Raw genomic sequence first — 20,000 nt, forward strand, 5'->3', positions numbered from 1 at the left:
CTAATGGAAAAAGGTACTTATCAAAAAGATATGGTTTTGTGAAGACAAGTTAAAAGGGAAAATAGCTCACTTCCGTTTGCTGTCCGCCTCTCAAAAACGTCACGTGCTAAATCACCCTAATAACTTACCGTCAATCGAGAAGCGAGCAAAGTGAAAATGGAGTAATGGCCTTGGCAAGCCAAGCTTCTTGCCATAATTTCTATTAAGCAGTACCATAGCATCGAAATGGAGAACTGCCTATCACAAAATATGCATCTTCATATTGAAGCATGGAAGTTTTAAAATACTGTCAACAAACGATGACGTTTTATCTATGATAGAAATCTCCGTGGAGGAATCTACTCGATTCTAGGCCTTTGCTTTTTGTTTCTTGTCTGAGGCGGAGCAGTTGCAAGAACTTGATATCGAGCTAAGTAATATGAGCTTCACTGGGTTTCATGTGGACAAATATTTGTGTTCAGAGCTACAATAGGTCACCTCAGGAGCGGTTTTCAACAGAGTTTCGTCAAATATAAAGAAAAGCTAATGACCCACAATAATCTCAAGTAGCTTTTCGGCTCTACGAACCAACCAAAATTCGAAGCAAGTTCATTGTAACTGACTCAAGGGCGGGAAGTTGGGAGGGTGGAAATCGCTATTGGTTCAGTTTGATTTTGGCTTCTCATTGGTTGAAAGCTTGGCGCGCGATTTCTTTCGATACCCGGTTGAAAACCTACTTCATTATCGCGTAAGAATTAAGTGAAATTCTTAAAGGTATTTAATAAAAGTTATAAAAAATAAAGCAGGCTGGAATATGCTGATGTTAAAAGTAAAAACCTTGGTGAATTTTGAGCTATAGTTTAAACTTTGGGAATATATAATTGGAATCTTAGGGCGCGTTCGATTGGCCGTATTCCGGAATTGGAATACAAGAAATAGAAGATAGCTATTCTTCGCTCTTCAGAGATTCATATTAAAATTGTCAAATACCGGCTAAAATGATATTTTGAAACATATCTTTATTATCCTTGTTTCTTCAAAACCCCAAACATACAGTTTTAAATCATCACTCCACGTATTCTTATTCCGGAATAGGGTCAATCGAACGCACCCTTAGTATCAATCTAGAAACGCGCTATTCATTTAAATTTTTGCAAATGTAGTAACATCAACATACAGGAAAAAGGTTTCAAATTAGTATAACCCTCCCTTCCGATCTTAACAAATGTTCACTGCAAAGAATTTTTGGTTTCCATCCTGAGGTCTATAAAACAGTGTAAAAGAGCAGAGAAATCAGAGGCCGCTGACTTTACAACGCGCTATATGTTGGGAATTCCAGCGGTGCCCATCGCCCGCGGACCAATTACGAATTTTCCACAATATTTCCTTATGGCTCGAGCGTTGATCTTCGCCGTTTAGTCAGACTCCACCAAAATGCACAACGGAAGGAATGCTATCACTTTCCCGAAAATGCTTCAAATGAAGACACTCTGTCAGTATTGCATGTATTAAAGTGCCCCTGTGATCAAAAAATCAATTCTTATTTTTCTTTCGATTTCAAAACTATGTTAACTAAACATATATATACGTACTTTATTTAAGGCATCATAATAAATAAGCACAAATAATACCCTAAAAAGGAAGTTTAAGAGGTTAACCCTATGTGAATACACTGAGCGACCAAAGTTGCCTTGATTTCAAACAGACACATGTTTATTGTAACTGGAATTTTCCTATTTAATGGTCCGCCATTACTAGCTTTAAGTTCTCGAGAGAGCTGGATCGAGGAGAAAATGACGTTAAAAGGCTGACTAGTTTAAGAATGCAATACGTGTGTACGTCGCAGAATTAATATACGGCACGGGAGTTTTGGGCTTTCGGACTTTTAAACTCGCGTTTTGCATGTATAGTAAGGGTGCGTTCGATTGACCGTATTCCGGAATAGAAATGCATGGAATATAAGTTAGAAATCCTTCGTTTTTACGGAGATTCACATTAAAATTTTCAACTATCTGCTAAAATGCTATTTTAAACATATTGGTGTTGTCCTTCCTGCTTCGAAACTCGCCAAACATACCGTTTTAATCCTCACTCCACGTATTCTTATTCCGGAATAGGGTCAATCGAACGCGCCCTAAGCTGATTCACACGCTGGAATTTTAAGCTAGTGAGCTTTTGACGTCACTTTTCCTTAGATCAAACCCTCTGATAGACTGCAAAACAGTCGTATTTTTTTGTGAACGCAAGCGACGCGCTAAATATTCAAGCGAAAGGTCTGGGGCGAGTGTAGAAACGGCGAGAGAGAATGGCGAGAAACCGACTGTCGGCTTTTGATACAACGAATTTGTTCTAAGCAGGGGTTCGAATAATGTTTTTGGGGGCGTGTGAGACTCGCGCGCTTCACACGCGAGAATCACGCCTACGGCGCTAATTCGCGCCTTCCAAAAATGGGAAAAAACGACTGTTTTGCAGTCTAACCCTCTGAAGTCCAGTCGGTCAGTTTTGAACGTGAATAATGGCGGACAGTGAAATCCAAAACTTACACTCAAAGTAAACGGCCTTTGGATAAAAATTAAAGCTCAAAATTTTGCCAGTCAGGTGTTAAGCAAACACCCTTTCAGAATCTCAAGAAAAAAAGGAAATTTAAATATTGTTTTGATCACAGGGGCACTTTAAAATGAAATAAGATACAGGGTCATCCCGCGGGATCGTAGTGAACATCGTTGCAAATGACTTATATACTCTGTCCAATGGTAACTTATCTCCCCGTTTTCTTAAAAGGACTTAAATTAAGAATGAGGGGCTTACCAATTTGAAATGTTAGACCTTGATTTAATAAAATTGATTTATATTGAAGACTTGCCTGCTTTAGTCTATATTTGAAAAGGAGCTTTAATGGTGATCGCGTTGTTAAAATGACATTGAGTCCATCAACTCAGGTTGTAGATCGTGATAAACTGTACCAAAATATAATAAATAATCTTGCTGCCCTTCCCTTCCCGGAATCAATCAAGAAACCCATTCAGGAGATCAAGACACACACATTGTGAATACTTTATTACACTCTCAGCTCGTACCAATTTGTATAAATACAGTTTCTTATGACAACAATAGGCTAGTTTCGAATTGTGCAGCAACAAAAGAACCGTGTCGAGGTTCAGGGGAATAATTAGCATATTGTATTGTTCAAAACAAAGGAAAATGCAAATTATTCCCCTGAACCTCGACACGGTTCTTTAGTTGCTGCACAATTCGAAACTAACATTTGCAGTTCCCATTACACTTCCGTAAGAACTGAAAACGAGGCTACCTTGAACGCGGGAAGATCTTGATCACGTGGTCACGTCGACACACGTGCAATTTATCTCATCGAAAAAATTCGCATTGGCGGCATTATTAAATTTTTATCGTTGTCTAGTCCGGTCAGAAATACTGTTTTACCACGGCTGAGTTGACTAAGAGTAATTTGATTAACGTCTTCAATACTCTATCCCGAAAGAAAATGTTTTGAATCTGAAACGAGAGCAATACGCTGATGAAGAGAAAGATTCTGTCGCAACTGTACAGTAAAAGACATTTATTTACAGTTTCTCCATGCAATCCGCAGGCAGGTAAGTTTATTGAATAGAGCTTTTCACGGTTTCTGACGCCATAATGGTTGGGGGGGAAGCACGGGGTAAGTTACAGTGAATGTGTGGGAATTTTGCAGACTTTGAACCGTTATGAATACTTTAGGGTCTGACGATTGTGGACAGCGAGAATACCGCTCCTAAGACACTTCTATTGAGATTAGGGACCGGTCATTATTTATGTAGAGGAGGGGTGGGGGGGGGGGTGGGGGGTGGGAGAAAAATAGGGGGCGCCAAGGCTATTTTAAATTAGCAAAGAGGGTGGGGCTATTGTTTTTTTCTGGTACAAAGATAAGGCCGGGGGGGGGGGGGGTCATATGATTCAGCAAGATTTATAAGAAGTCAATTCAAGAAAGTTAGACTAGTGAACCACTTGGATAGGATGGAGTATAAAGATATTTAAAACACTGATACTCTGATCAGTAATTTAATACCACGACATTTGTTGTGTCCTCAACACATGAATTGAAAAACAAAACACAATAACATTGTTTGTAAAGCCAGCCAGTGGAGAAAGTCAACTTGAATCTTGAAGGAAGCACCAAATGCTTTATAATGCTGACCTCAGTGTAGCAGTTCAAAGTAGTCCACTAACTAAATACAACTTTTACAACTCAAATACTGATATACTGCTATTGATTAATTATGTCTTGTGATTTTAACAAAAACGGTGCAGTAATATAAAAACTTGAAATAAGTTTTTCTTCCAAGTATGACAGTTCCTTAACTCCACGCTCACACTTGGAAACATCAAAATGAAAGACACTTGATTGAGAGTTCAAGTATTTATCATAGCAAGCATCATTATCGTTACTCAAAAGATAATTAACTTTTTGTTCTATTTTCTCCATTTCGATTTTTGTTTCCCATCTCTTTTTTCTCTCTTTGAATAAGTACTCTAAAAATGCACATTCAGTCATGTGCGGTCTTGCAGCTTCAAAGATCCTTGGCAAATTTTCTGGTATACAGGATGCACTGATTTTGTAATTTAAGCGGTTAGTCGAAGGTTATCAAAATTCATCTAATAATTGTATGCGATAGTAAGCTTTCTGTCAATTATCACTGGCCTTATAAAGGCATCTAGCCAGTAGATGGGAGGTAGTGGGAGAGGGGGGTCATGGTTAAAATAATTGATAGATAAGGGGGGTGACTTGGTATTTGGATACCCTACTGTAGGGGGCGCACAGAAAATTTGACATGCCCAACATTTTTTCCTACCCCCCCCCCCCGCCCACCCCCTACATAAATAATGACCAGTCCCTTATCTTCGTGAAGTTCAAGCTATAACGATCGTAAACGAAATTTGTAAATTTCATATTAACCCTTGTAAATAAAATAGTGCAAATTCCTGCTAAATTTGAAGTGACACGAGAAGATTTCTAATATCCAATTTTTAGACATTGTGCCTTGTGCAATGAGCTAATTTTCCATTGAGTGAATTATATTAATAAAATGGCCTAAAATATTTTAAAATTTTTGAAATCTGCCTTTTTGCAGCGGAATTATAGAGGTTTGAATTTGGCCAAAATCCCATACATTCACTGTAATTTAAGCTGCATTTGCCCCCTAACCAAGATGGCGTGAGAAACCGTGAAAAGGCTTATTGCAACTTCTGTAAAATCTAGTATGGTTTTGGGGTATCAATGTTCTGGATTGGAGATTAATTTTGTGCTCCGGTAAAACAGAACGTCAATGCAGCATCTGACCCTGTCCGCCCGTCAATTCGAGGGGTGGGAGCAGTGGTTCAAATAAAAACAGCTATCATTGCGCGCAGCTTCATGTTCTTCTCCGACGAAGCTGTTGAGACAGTGAGACAAATTCAACTTCATTTCTACACACCCCTAGTTGCTTTTGCCTTCCCACTCCCTTCCCCCCTAAGTCAATGTTCTACAGTATATATCCCACCAAGATAAATCAACATTGAGTTGGGGGGGGGGGGGGGGGGGGAAGGGCGACTTTTAAGGGGAACAGTTGGATAAGTTGTTGGAGTACTAGAAATGTTGCTTTGTCTAAACAGGTTTCGTCTGAGATTGTAGATGTATTTATCCTAAACCTTGTTTAAGCGAAAAGATTTATTGTCTTAAAGGAAATTACCTTCCACTGATATTTTACTAGCATTTGTTACTAGTTCTTTCAATTAGTAACAAATTTACCCTCCCGGCCCCTCCAGTGCTTGTGCATACATGGATGTAGAATGCGACTGGGAGCTCTTGTGTACAGAGGGAATTCTGTCACGATTTACCTTATTGAGAAATGAATTGACGTTGGCTAGCCTACCGTCCATTAATTCATTCTTCAGATAATAAAATTCGTATCTTATCGGAAGGTCTTAAGATTGAGACCAAGGTGTCAGCTGAACTGTGTAATGTACAAATACTGGTAGAACAACATGACAGCGATGACGTAACGTGAAAACGAGTCGCTTGGCAACAACAAAGTTCAGTTTTATGACTAATCATTTAGGGACAAATCAAAGACCATAACATGTCAGATATCACCGGGATTATTGGACTTGAAAATCAAACCATTTTATAAATTTCATTCTTAATATTTAATTGTAGCCTCGGGGATATTTCTCGGATATTGCAATTGTAAAACAAACTGCCTCTGAGCTGATTATTTCCAGAAAATTAAAATTCCTTCCTTACCTTATTCATAAATAACTTAACACCTTTAAAACCAAAGATAAAACGTTACCGGAGAGAATTCTTAAATTGATTTAATTACGTACTTTTTACAATGTTAAAACGGTAAATCTCACTTAAATCAAGTGTTCTTACAATTTCCTTCTTTCTTTGAAATCATAATTGACAACGAACAAAATCCATGGTTCGAGAAAGTTTCCTTAAAAATTGCTCAGTCGGTTGCATTAATTAACTCACCAAACTGAAAACATTTTTATCGAGAAAATTAAAATGAAAAGGGCTCTGTCTTTATCAGCTGTCAGCAGAGATTTTTGTCCTCAATAAAATACAGCGTGGGTAGGAGGCACGCATGTATGTAACCTCATTTATTTCAAACCGAAATAGAGAAATGATTCTCGAAATTATCTGGACAATTTAAGGACGGTGCCAACTATTATTATTGCGCATATGTTCTGCGCATCTCGAGATACTCGAATTTCCTATAAGCGGTGCTTATTAATACAGGGTTCAAAACTATGGGACTCAGCAAGTGCTCTTGGTATTTAAAAAGAAAATTGGGGTAACCACGCATTTTTCAGAGACAATTAAGCTTCAATATGGAAAAGAACACCATACATTGTTTTGTATTGTAAAGCTTTTCAAATCTTGTCGATTAATTATTTTCGAAAAATACGTGGTTACCCCAAATTTCTTTTTGGATTTCAATAACACTTGTCCCAAATATTCAGAAAAGCGCGCAGAAATGCCTTTGAATAAGTAGGCATCATCCTTCGGCTACAGCCCGCACTCTAAACCCTTCGTTAAAGAGAGAAAGTGCGATCCTCCATTTTTTGGCGAGATATGGAAGAGTTTTGAGAGAAGTCACTTTATTAAAGCTGATACCGGTACATGGTAGGAATCCGCTATCGATTTCCCACTGTAGGTGCCGTTTCGTTGTAATATAGGAGAACGCATTCCTAATCTTGGGTATCCTGTGCATGGGGTGAGCTCTGGCAGGTTTTTGTTTTTCGTTCGTCCGCTTTTTCAGCGCCATCTTGAATTACGACATACGTGCACCGATACATCAAATTGCGAAAATGACGATTGCGAACCTCGTGATTCGTCGTATGAGTCAATTTCATTCACGTCACCAGAGCCTCGGATCGACTCGAGGCTCTAGGAAACTCTGTGTAGGAGAGCATGCGCCGTAGGGTTCTTGAGATGTCCTGGGGTCTAGTTGGTCATGTGGCATTGTTATGTTAAGTCGACGCCACGTGCTCGGTTTTGAGTTATTGCTTTTACTAGACTTTTGGACGTTAGTATACCACAGTTCCTATAGACAAAAATGGCTATTTGAACCTTACGCGCCAGCTCACTGTTCGTGCTAACATGACTGCACCAATTAGAGACGCTTTGTTTCAGGGTTCTCCAGAGCTGTTCTCTTCCTCTGTCAAGAGAAGAGCTGTTGGCTCGAGATTGGAGTCAATTTGAACCAACACGCTAATTTTTGGCTGGGGATATTTCTTAGGTAATAATCTTTCAGACAATTTCAACAAAATCCAGATTTCTTCACCTCTTTACTCCAAACGTTTCATTTTTAGCCGCATTCCACAAGCCTCACGTATCGATAATAATACTTTCGATTGACGTTCTTTATTACATACATGAATCGTCTTCATGGCATCTCGGCTCGTCTAGTGATAAATTCTCCCAACCAACGCACTTCGTGATCAATGATTACTCCTAGATTTATGTCTCCTAAAATGAATGGTCAGGATTCCGTTAAATGTGAGTATTCCGATCGAAAAAAAGGCGTTACGATACATATGGCGTCTACGTAAGGCTATCACTGGAACGCATATCTCGATGGTCTCCCATCCAGATGGCAATCCCACCCGACGGATATTAACTTCAATCACACGAGTCACAGTAATCGGCGCTTATTGAAACCATCTCAAGAATGCTCGTATCCTCAAACCTATATGAGAATGCTAAACGATTATTTCTTTTCCCACCCTCCACCTTTGCTTGCAAAGTGACTCTCAAACGCAAGTCAATCATCAGAAATTACAACTAGTTTAAGAGTATTTGAATTAAACAATTCCACTCGCACTTGATGGATATGAGATGATGGATAGCCAACGAGGCGGCCACAAATTATGGATTAATCTTCCCCACTTTATTTTGTAAAAACAAGCCTGAAACTGATGCGTACAGTTAACAATTAGACCCGTAGCCCGCAAGTATCACCGAACTAGTCGAACAGAAAAGGCAATAATAAAGTTAGCAAATGCAAGTTGAAAATATATTTATTTGGGAATAAAACGAAAGAAAGCGTCACGCTTTTCGCTACTCGAGGACTATTACTAATAGTCCTCTAGTAGCGTAGCCAATCAAAATGCAGCATTTGCATTAGTCCACTAGTTGGGTGATACTAATTACTGATATTTGTAGAGTATGGTATAATAGGTCGTACACTACCATGATGGCTAAGCCAATCAAGACTCTAGAATTGCATTATCCAATGATCTAGTTTTCAATAATTAAAATTATTATGTATTCAACAGAATATCGCGTTTCTGACTGGTCAATGACGAATGCATAAATAGGTTATAGAATCCAAAAGAGATTTTAGTGTCGAGTACGGAAGTTGCTCTGGAAACACAACGATTGAGTCATTTGTTGAGTCATCATCAGTTCCTTCTCCCCGTATGGAGAATAGGGCCGGAAATCATGCTCCTCCAAGATACCCTGTTTGCTGCCGCCAATCCTGCCTCAACCCAAGAGTTGAAACCCATTGCCATTCGCTCCTTCTCCACGTTTCCTTAGGTCTTCCTCTCTTACGTTTCCCTTCCGGTGCCCATGTCAGGGCAACTCGTGGAGGCAGCTGTTGTTTATGCGCAGCACGTGCCCTATCCATTTCCACCTCCTTTTCCTAACTAGCTCGCTGATGGTCACAGTATTGGCTCTCCTGCGCACTTCTTCATTGGACACGCGCATAGGCCAATAGATTTTTAAAAGCCTACGCAGACACTTGTGCTGAAAGGTATCAAGTTTGGCCTCATCACCCTTGGTCATCCTCCATGATTCGCAACCATACAGCAACACAGCTAGTACTTTTGCTCAGGATGCTGCTTTTCCAGACACCCGTCAGTTTACCGAACACGCTCTTGCTTTACATAGTCTGGAAGTGACGTCATCATCTGCTCCACCAGCTGTACTAACTTTGGCCCCCAAGTAGACAAAGCTGTCTACATCCTCAAGCTCTTCTCCATTTACTATTACTTTCTCCTCGCTTGCAGCATTAAACCTCATGACTTTCGTTTTAGTGATGTTAATCTTTAGACCTGTTCCTTTGCCGGCATTACTTAAACGCTCGTTCTTCAACTGTAGCTGCCTTCTTGTACTTGACAACAGCGCAAGATCATCAGCGAAGTCAAGGTCTTCTAACTTCTCAGTGAACCTCCACCTTATCCCAGTGTTTCCTTCCCTAAGCGTCTTTCTCATCACCCAATCAATGACAAGCAAGAAGAGAAACCCCGACATTACGCACCCTTGTCGAACACCTGATTTAATGTCGAACCAGTCAGACTTACCTCCCCCATCAATTACTGCACATTTGCTTCCTTTGTACATTGCTTGAACCATTATTACCAATTTGGGTGGAATACCGTATGAGCCCATAATCCTCCGCCAGTCCACAGAGTTTCTCTGGGGACGCTGTCGAAGGCTTTTTCATAGTCAATGAAACAAATATAGAGGCTTGCGTTCCATTCAACCGACTGCTCAATGATGTTTCTCAACACGAAGATCTGCTCTATTGTACTCCTTCCACTTCTAAAACCTGCTTGCTCTTTCCTCAGCTTTTTATCAACTCCTCTAGATATTCTCTTGATAATTACTTTCCCCATCACCTTTGCAGCTGTAGGCATCAGGGTGATTCCTCTCCAGTTGCCACAGTTAGTCAAGTCTCCTTGCTTGGGCAATTTAACTATTTGTTGAGTATATAACATAAAAAAATCTCACGAGCTTGATCTTACATTTCGTTATTTATGGGCACGAGTGATGTTTTGGAAGTTCTCAAATTGCATTCGCTCGTGCCCGTAAATTACGGGAATACACTCGCGTTCATACGATTTCCTATACTTATCGCCACACACACCAAGAAAAAATCTAAAGACACGTTGAAGTCACCGTCATCTCTTGCGTATGAGGAGTTCAAAGGCGATCCTTTCAATATAAACACAACAAATAACAGATTTTAATTTTTATGAGACTAGAATTACACGTTTTTACTTATTACGTTTAGTATTACGTGTTTTGAGTACATTCAAATAGGCAATTCTCCGAGTTGCGTTTTGCCTCTTGTTCAAAACGAAGCTTGGTGCTAAACCGTTCAAATGATAATAAGTTTGATTTGCATCAAAATACACCACTCATTTCCATTTGAACGGTTGTGTACCAGGACTCGCTATGAAACCGAGGCAAACAGCAACTCGGAAATGGGCTATAGTCTCTCTTACGTATCTCATATCTATTAACTAAACCCTTTTAGCACTCGAAATTTTGTTGGCTTATAGGATCATGCTATAAACTAACCTGAGATTTAAGGTTCGATGTCATGGCTTGTTCAAATATTTATTATGGGTTAGTCCTTTGAATATTGCTCCGCAGTATGGACCGTTCTAAATTCTTTGAGTATTAAAAAAAATCCACTCTAGAGAGCGGATTTAAATAGTTGCGGATTCACTGGATACGTGTGGACGGACGTCGAATACGCAAAGAAAAAGTTGCGAATTCAAAAATATTCGGATACGATTGGACGGTTTTTTTGGTCAACTGACCACTCTTAAGTCGCTGCGACACGTCACGGGGACAAGTCGCCGCAACAATTCGCCTTGTGTGACACGCTTAATTTCATGAAAATCATTGTCGCTGCGGCAGAATTTTGTCGCCGCGATCAGTCGCACGAATTCAAACCAGTTTGAATTCATGCGACTTATCACAGCGACAAAATTAGCGAAAGTAGCGTTGTCGCCCCGTGTGTACACTTAGGTAACAAATGAGAGAGCGTCATATAGTCAACCATATTGAATTAGAAAACTAGTTCACATTCCCCCTCATACGCCATCTCTGCGTGTGCACCGAACAGAATAATGGCTACAGCTAAAAGATGATTATAAAAAACACAAATCAACATTAAAAAACATTCGCTTCAACTTTAAGAAGGTCACGGTGATTAAAAAATCGTTTACGTGATGAAAGTTTATAACTGTCTACAAAGAGATACTTTGATTTGGTTATCGGGGGTAATTAAAAACTATTCAATAGTTTAGCTCTACAGACTTCATTTTGGAAAACGTTTATAAGGACGCTTTGGTAAAGACGTTTCTGGTGAAATATCAATAACGACTGTGCATAGACCATAACTAACAGCATCACAGACAACAGGGGCAACCAACGATAATCTTCGGTGAAAACTTACTCTGCGAGCCGAGCCTCCTTTTGTCTTTTTCTTTACTGAGCAGGAGAAAAGGAGGCTCTGCCTGAATAGCGTCAACTCTTTGAAGCCGCCGCAGTACGAACTTCTGGACTAGTCAGTCTTGTTTTCTCTCGTCAAACCGGTTTTTCCAGTCTGAGCATCCGTTTAGTGATAAAACCGATAATCATCAGTGAGCCCGCTCTATCGTGAAAAACCAAGATGGCGTCGAAATCTGCCATATTTGGCTTGGGTTTGAGACTGTTTCCTGGCAACATAGCGCATACTCAATAAATATCTTACTCGACTCATGCAGAGTCTTTTTCGAGAACGCCAAAATCGAGCAAGCAAAAGAAAGACTCTGCTAGCAGGGTGAGTCAAACTGTTCTACGAATTTCGGTTCTACGATGCCAAACAGCCTTATCATTCTTTTCTAAATCATAATCTAAAAGTAGTCCCTTACGTTTTCGGAAGGGGTATTTTTCCAATTTTTGGCACTTGTAAAGATCACCTAGCAGTTTCGGAGGAGCAAATGGTTCGCTGGGAAGTTCTTAGGAGGCCAAGTTTAGATCTGAAACAAAGATATATCATTTCCTAAAATTTCCGGACATTTCAACTTTCTGCTAAGATATCCGAACAGATCAAATTCTTCTAGTTGATAAGAACATTTATTATATAAACACCAATGAAATGCCAAGTGAGCTTTCCCGCGAAAACATGATATCTTCACATGTGAAAAGATCACTGTTGCTATTGTTACATGTAAAAATCGCCCCTTTCGTTGCCTTTTGTGAAATGATCTAGTATTTCATTGGTGTTTACATAATAGATAGAATATTACATGGCCGCTTGGAGATACAGAATTTCTCTTCTCGTGATGAAAAATATTTGTATTTTTATATTTTTCAACACTCGAAGAGAAATCTCGTATCTCCGCGCGGCCACAGTCTTTATACATTACATTAAAATTTTATATGATTAAATTGATATAAATTGTAAATATTAATTTTTTAGGAATTTTGGGAAGTTTAGATTCTTTAAGTCTTAATTAGGATAATTTTACTTTATTTTAACTAGCTTTGTTTTAGTGTCCCCAATTAGCACTGTAATGTACTAGAATCCTTTTATGACACTTAAATAAAGGTTTCATCATCATCATCATCACCAAGGAGCCTAGAAATTTCTCTTAAGCTTCTTTCGGCTTCATTTGCTCGTTGGGTGCACTTTAGACAAGCGCTCCTCATAAGCATAAATTATAATAAATTTATAATTTTCGCAATTTGGGATTTTATCCACAAGTTCAAAGATAAAACAACCACCTTGTAAAACCTAATAAACAGTCATATTAGAGGACACTTGAGATTTCACCCACAAGTTCAAAGCTATTACCACTTGGACACAATGAACAGCACCACTAATTTCGAACTAATTGGCCATCCCTTCTCCTATTGACTCCCAGGGGTTCCCCATTGACGAGTAAAATCGTCTGGCGTTAGAGTAAAATACTAAGTCTGGCCGGTTTTGGCCGGTTTGAGCGTCAAACTGGGTTATATAATTATAGTATTCTCGAAGCTTTGACTCGTCAATTAAGTGATTGCATGATTGATTGATGATTGTCTACGCCGGCCGGTGCTCGGCGACTTCTGCTTGGAAATTTGGTTTTATCAACGGAGTTGATAATGTAAATTGGCCACCGTACAGAGATTCTAAAAGCTGACGTTTCGAGCGTTAGCCCTTCGTCAGAGCGAATCGAGGGATTATGGGTTACGTGTAGTTTTTATAGTAGAGTAGGAGCTACGCTATTGGTGGTAACATGGCAACGTGAAAAATAGGAATATATTAGTTAAATGAAAAGCGTTCGTTAATACCGTGAGGATTAAGGGTGCCGATTTGAAAGATGAATTTTTGTTCCAGATTCTTGCGGCTTTCCGTCGTACCTAGATGTAGGGAAAGGCCGCAGATAGCCATGTGTTTTTTGGAGTGGTTAGGCAGATTAAAATGGCGAGCGACTGGCTTAGATGCATCCTTGTCATTCTTCTCAACATCGCGAAGGTGTTCGCGGAATCGGTCACCTAGTCGTCTACCTGTCTCACCAATGTATAATTTATTGCATAACGTACAGGTTATGCAATAAATGACATTTGCGGAGGTACGGTCGCTCGCCATTTTAATCTGCCTAACCACTCCAAAAAACACATGGCTATCTGCGGCCTTTCCCTACATCTAGGTACGACGGAAAGCCGCAAGAATCTGGAACAAAAATTCATCTTCCAAATCGGCACCCTTAATCCTCACGGTATTAACGAACGCTTTTCATTTAACTAATATATTCCTATTTTTCACGTTGCCATGTTACCACCAATAGCGTAGCTCCTACTCTACTATAAAAACTACACGTAACCCACAATTCCTCGATTCGCTCTGACGAAGGGCTAACGCTCGAAACGTCAGCTTTTAGAATCTCTGTACGGTGGCCAATTTACATTATCAACTCCGTTGATAAAACCAAATTTTTGTATACTACTTCCCCACCGACGCAGCACCACAATTTCTTTAGAAACTACCCCTTCATTCAGACTTCTGCTTGGATCCGACAGTCTCATTTAAAAGCTTCATAAATCTGTCATAACACTTTGCACGACAGAAAATGTCATAGCAACGCACTAATGAATACGCAAGCATAATTGGTTACAAGTTTACCTTGTAATTTACAGAATCTCTCCAAACCCTGGAACCATCCAATGAAGCATCAACCATTACTCTAAATGTAGACACTCCAAAGGGTTTAACTCTAGAAATTTCCCAAGTTGTTCTGTTAATATCCTTTTAGGGCGAATAAAGTATTTCCATTGAAAATTGTATCAAAGAACTCTTACACTGAAGTTACTGCAAAGGTATTTTCATTCAGGTCTAGAGGTTCTAGCATATTTTGTCTTGCTTCTGTATTCGGTGTTGGGGGCAGCATTCTATCATGAACTTGAGGCGATGAATCCCCGACGTTTGAGATCGTGCGACTACTGTTTAGTCCAGCAATTTTAGCGATATTCCCACGACTCAACTCAAACGATTGATTTTGATGAAACGAGTTTAACCGAAGACGACGACTTAATTGTCGTGTGAGAATTCTGTCATTTGAAACGCTCCGTTCTCTCAGAGAGATTCGCTCAAATATTTTCCTAACAGGCGTAATGTCCTCTTCTGTTACCCTGCAACATTTTGTGATGTAAGCTTTGAAAGCTGAGCGAAATTCCTCAATACAAACGCTGTAAACGATAGGATTGGTGCAGCTATTGGCGTATATCAGTATTTCTCCCCACCCAAGAACGTTTCGCCCAGATGTGAAATCGTCGGTGAAATCGCTCAAAAGCCAGAGTATGTGATTAGGGAGCATACACACTGCGAAAATCAAAACCACGATTACCATCATTCGCACTACTTTTTCCACATCCCTGTCTTGCACGCGGTGTGCGGGGGTTAAGTTCCTCTGATTTTTTCGAAGTTGTAAGCCGATTCTAACATACGCTAACGAAATTATTGACAGAGGTATAACATATTGGAAAGCGAATATAAAAACTGTATAGATGCGCTTGTAAAGTTTCGACCAGGTCTCTTCGCAGCGTGAATTTCTCTTTGTTAGAACTGTGACGTAGGGTAGAACAAATGTCAGAGAAGCTACCCATATGATGGCGATATTTATTTTGGCGCGTTTCCTTCCAGCTTGTACTCGCATGGGACGTAATATAGCCATATATCTGTTATAAGCTATGGCTGTGAGAGTTCCGACGGAAGCAAATGTGCACATAGTCATTACAGGATAGATAAGGTGGCATAAGAACTCGCCGAAAGGCCAAATATAACCGTTTTCTTGTACAGCTACATCGAATGGTATACACAATATGGTAACTGCAAGGTCCGCCAATGCTAAGTTCATAATGTAGAAATTAGTCGACGTGCGAAGTCTTTGTTGTCGGCTGACCACCAAACAGACTAACGTATTTCCAGTTATCCCGGTGATGAGAATGGAGGCATACAGCGTCAGCTTCACAGCTCTTATCCATTCGCTTTCTGTTAATGATCCTCCTGGGGCTAAACTTGGCCTGGAAGTGTTTTCCATCAGTTTCAAAGCGTTAGTGCTATTTTTACTGCTATGATAAAGTTTGGCCGTCAGATAGATCTTCTTGCACAGATCCACTATTAACAGCAATGAAGCAGCACCGAATGATATCAGTAGTATTTCGAACTTGATAATGTCGGTTACGGTTATTTCTTTTTCAATTAATGAGGATGTTCTCGGATGTCAGCTGCGTTTGATCATTTGATGACCTCAGCCAGTCGAATTTTAGGAAATGGAGTATTTAAGAGCCAGTATAGTTCTTTTTCAAGGGCCGAAACCAATCAATCACATCATCGACACGTCTGAACTGAACTCCTCGAGGCAAAATATCGTTGTTCATAAAAGCCGTAAGAATCATGAAGTGCTTCTACTTTTGAAATTCGTTAAAATGGCCATCACCTCCAGGCATTTTGCTGTAATTAGAAAAGCAGTGTCGTCTTAAAATCTCTTAGAAAAGTAGCAATGTCTCTGTTGGCGTTGTCTGATTTATGAGCTTAAATGAAGCCCACCACTGATACCTGCCGGCACGAAATATGAAAAATACGGCATGCCTTCCAAGAATAACACGAGCGCTTGTTATCGAGAAAACCCAACAGAGTCGAATGAATATAAGTGATGTAAAATTAATGTGACAAAAGTGATGAGATTGAATTGGTAGATAAGAAATGCCTTGTTCGCCTTTTTCTCCATACGGAGACTTTGAAAGATAACACATCAAATCTTAATGTTAATAATTTTCTGGACTCAAATGCTAAATAATTGATTTTCAAACACACCTTTGTGTCCTTTCTTGTGAGACCCGAAAATGTAATAAAAACGTTCCGATTTTTGTAACCAGGTGAAGATAGACTTACCACGTGACCAACTAATCGTAATCGAAAAACCCTCATCCGTCTTCAGACCACTTGTTATAGCTTGTATGTAAAAGAGTGTTGATCTCCTTTCAATGGATGTCCTGTTGAACAAATAAATGTCGCGGCTTTCAACAATGTCTCCATCAGTTGTGAGACACCTTATAAAAAGGTTATTTATTTATTTTGTGTCCACAGTCCTCTAAAGCAAACGTGTCATTTTGAGGAATACAAAACTTCATTATAATGATTCGGTATTTTTAAGAATTTGTTTGGTAAATTATCCTGGAAAGAAATACTTTAAAAAAAAACCAAGGAAATCAGACAGACGTTATTGAACTTTTTTTTATTGAACTGTCAGCCAAATCACCGTTTCGATTTTGTTCAAACCTTAATTAATGCTGATTCATAAAATCAACTGACAGCATGTTTTAAATGTTAAGTGAGCAACCCTCGAAAAATAATTTAACATTTATGTCTGTGGGTGAATTCGAAGACATTAGCTTTCGAAAGCTAACGGCGTTCATTAATTCAACTGTAGTGTTTATGTTTCTGAAAAACACGCGTTTCTAACTAAAATATCCCTCGCATATTAACTAATTATGCACAAGCTATAGACTGAGAACTACTCTCCCAAATGTAACGAGTGTCGAAGTAATTCACGGATTGAAAGTTGCACGTCACCTCGAGTATTTCAAAAAATCCGAATAATAGTACAAGATCCACGTTGATGGTATTAACACAAGACACATAGTGCCTCTGCTGGCGTTGACATAAAAAAAACTGCACCAAACAAACCGAACAATAAGAATACACCTGTTCCAACAGATTAATTGGTAGAATGTGACAAGAACGGATATTGATGAACGACGGGATAGTTAGGTTAAAGCAGGCGAAATAAGGTCTAGGTCGAACACAAATGAACCGCCCATGAATGTTTACATTAGAATCTGAAATATTAGACTTCTTCATAAAAGACAGTTTCTTTCTTCGAGATTGTTTTGTTCAGATTGTGCCAAACTTTTGAAATATAACAAGGATGTACTTCTTTTTGGGACAATTTGAGAAAGTTGCCGCCACGAAATCTTCTAATTAATTTCACTCAAGCATAGAGAAGGAATGAAGAAATAAATGTGTTTATTGCTACCCTGTATCAGATACATACTCAGGTTATGGTTTCTTTGCCTTCCAGGCACAGGAAAAGCTTTCCTTTACTCAAAGTTAAATTATTGAAAAGCTTAATTCTGTTGGACCTGAACCTTTTAGGGTAATAATGTAAAAAACAATCTTTGGATCGATGAAAGACATGTTGTACTTAAGTTTTTTTTTTCGGAAGTCGTTTCTGTGTGGAACTAGAGAAAATAGAAACTTAACTCCCAGAACGAGCATCTGTTTGTTCAGGTTTTCAGTTTAGGCTTAAATATCTACAGGTCAGCTGACAGTTGACATGTTAACACCATTCGTTTTCAGCGCATCCATGTCAAAAACCTGTTTCATCTAAAGAAAGAAGTTTTATATTATTAATCGATGTTTTTTTCTCGACTAGTATGAATTCGTAACAGCTTGTACGATTTTACTCTAAAATGGATTCTCAATAATCAAGATTTCGAATTTGGTTTTCGTTGTTTATACAAGTTTCCTTCTTTCGTGTCACTAATTTCCATTAGCAAGGTTGCTGCATGGCACACCCGTCTGGCAAACAACCGGTATACTGAAAACACAACTGACAAACAAACGTAGGGAAGGTCACGAAAGGATTATTCTGAAACAGAAAAAGAGGGCGATAATTCATCTTCTCAATGTGCTTAACGATGAACGAATTTTTGTCTGAAAGAAAAAGTGCCCTTCAACTCTTTTTGAATCGCGGAATAAATGAAAAAGTGAATCAATTGACGAACGAACGAATAAAATAGATGAGTAAATGACTTCAAAAAAGAATTAATTAACCAACGACTATATGTAACAAACTCAGGATGGCCAAATTTAAGCTACAAACAAATTATACCTCCCACACTGATAAATCAGCGGTATTATAGGCGGATTATAGAGCGTATTCGAAAACAGTCCTAAGAAAATACGCGCGCTGATTGGTTAAAAATCGTGTTTCTATAACTCGATGGAGACGCAGAACTAGCACGAGCTGTTGACGTAGTAATGGCGCGAGCAAAGAGAATTTCCATTTTGATAATTAGAGTTAACGAGGTGTTTTCCTTTTTCTCGTCGCGTTGTTTACTAAAAAAAATAAAAAACATGTACTCCGTGTTTCTATCGAGTTATAGAAACACGAGTGAAAGTTTGGGAGAACTCGAAAAAGCTGTGGAAACACTCGCCTGCGGCTCGACGTGTTCCCACAGCATTTCTCGTTCTCCCAAACTTTCACGAGTGTTTCTTTAACTCGATAGAAATATGGTACATGTTTTCTATTTCTTAAATAAAATTCGTCCAACGTTTATATTTGCCCTTCATCGGGCCCAGATTATAGAGTGCTTTCACGTCACGTCACGGTGGCCATGTTTGTAGGGTGTCTCGAAAACGAAGACCCTATAAAGAACCCCGGAGACCTCGAAAACTCGGAAACGAATATAGTTCCCCAAAACCCTCAATTGGGCTAACCCTAGGCCTAACTAGGCCTAAAGTTGGTTTTTAGGCCTAGGGTGAGCCAAATTGAGGGTTTTGGGGTACTTCAATCTTGTCCGAAATTTCGAGTTTTTGGGGCTTAGGGTCCTAGGGGTCAGTAGGGGTCTTAGGGTCTTCGTTTTCGAGCCACCCCATGTTAGTACCCCTAAACGATGGAACGGCGACCACGTTGATGTTCCTGACTAATCCTCCGGAAATTAAGATCTATTCTCATGCAAACGTTTTCTTTTGTTTCAGAGGAAAAACACGGTTACTGATCTCGTGAGTGAAAAGACTCTATAAAGATCGTTTTCACTGTCATGCAACAAAAAAATAAAATCGAAACCGTTCAACGAAATAACGCAAAAACTTGGAATGTTGTAAGATACAAATTTATAAATCGCCTCACCGATTCTCAGGTCTGTGCGGTACATCGTTTTTCTGAGTTATTCGTCGAAGCGTTGCACGTAACTTTATAGTGTTTTGTGTGGAACCGCCATGTTGCACCATCTGCCGATAACTGCGTCGACGGACAAAATTGCCAATAGTCGTTTTGCCACTGTAAGTGAAGATGATTTCGCTTTGAAATGTTTTTTTTCCCCTTTTTTGAAATTATCACCTTTGTATTTATGCTAAAACAATTATTCGCCTCAGGCTCAGTGATTATCGGTGAATATTCACCTCGACTTCGTCTCTAATGGTTAATTA

The 20,000-nt window shown here is 39.3% G+C and overlaps 2 protein-coding genes across 7 annotated transcripts in view; one reads left to right on the plus strand and one right to left on the minus strand.

Moving 5' to 3' along the window:
• The window catches only part of LOC138049859 (uncharacterized), a 66,101-nt gene extending 63,893 nt beyond the window's left edge, over positions 1-2,208 (plus strand). For all 5 annotated transcript variants that reach the window (XR_011132468.1, XM_068896321.1, XM_068896324.1 and 2 more), the window contains one exon: positions 1-2,208. This exon is cut by the window's left edge. The gene's annotated coding sequence lies outside the window, so the exon portion shown is untranslated.
• A 10,324-nt stretch (positions 2,209-12,532) lies between these two features.
• On the minus strand, positions 12,533-19,977 carry LOC138048867 (QRFP-like peptide receptor). 2 transcript variants are annotated; one of them, XM_068894982.1, is made up of 3 exons: positions 19,702-19,977; positions 16,680-16,780; positions 12,533-16,238 (listed from the first exon to the last, which is right to left on the minus strand). In XM_068894982.1, exon 3 carries the CDS (start codon positions 15,823-15,825, stop codon positions 14,584-14,586), a length of 1,242 nt encoding a protein of 413 aa, XP_068751083.1. In that variant the 5' UTR covers positions 15,826-16,238; positions 16,680-16,780; positions 19,702-19,977; the 3' UTR covers positions 12,533-14,583. The 2 variants fall into 2 exon arrangements, with proteins under 2 accessions (XP_068751083.1, XP_068751084.1); XM_068894983.1 differs by lacking the exons at positions 16,680-16,780; positions 19,702-19,977 and adding an exon at positions 16,602-16,679.
• Between the last annotated feature and the right edge of the window lie 23 nt (positions 19,978-20,000).

This window comes from Montipora capricornis, chromosome 5 (genome assembly GCF_036669925.1).
Source record: "Montipora capricornis isolate CH-2021 chromosome 5, ASM3666992v2, whole genome shotgun sequence".
NCBI classification, from domain to species: Eukaryota; Metazoa; Cnidaria; class Anthozoa; order Scleractinia; family Acroporidae; genus Montipora; species Montipora capricornis.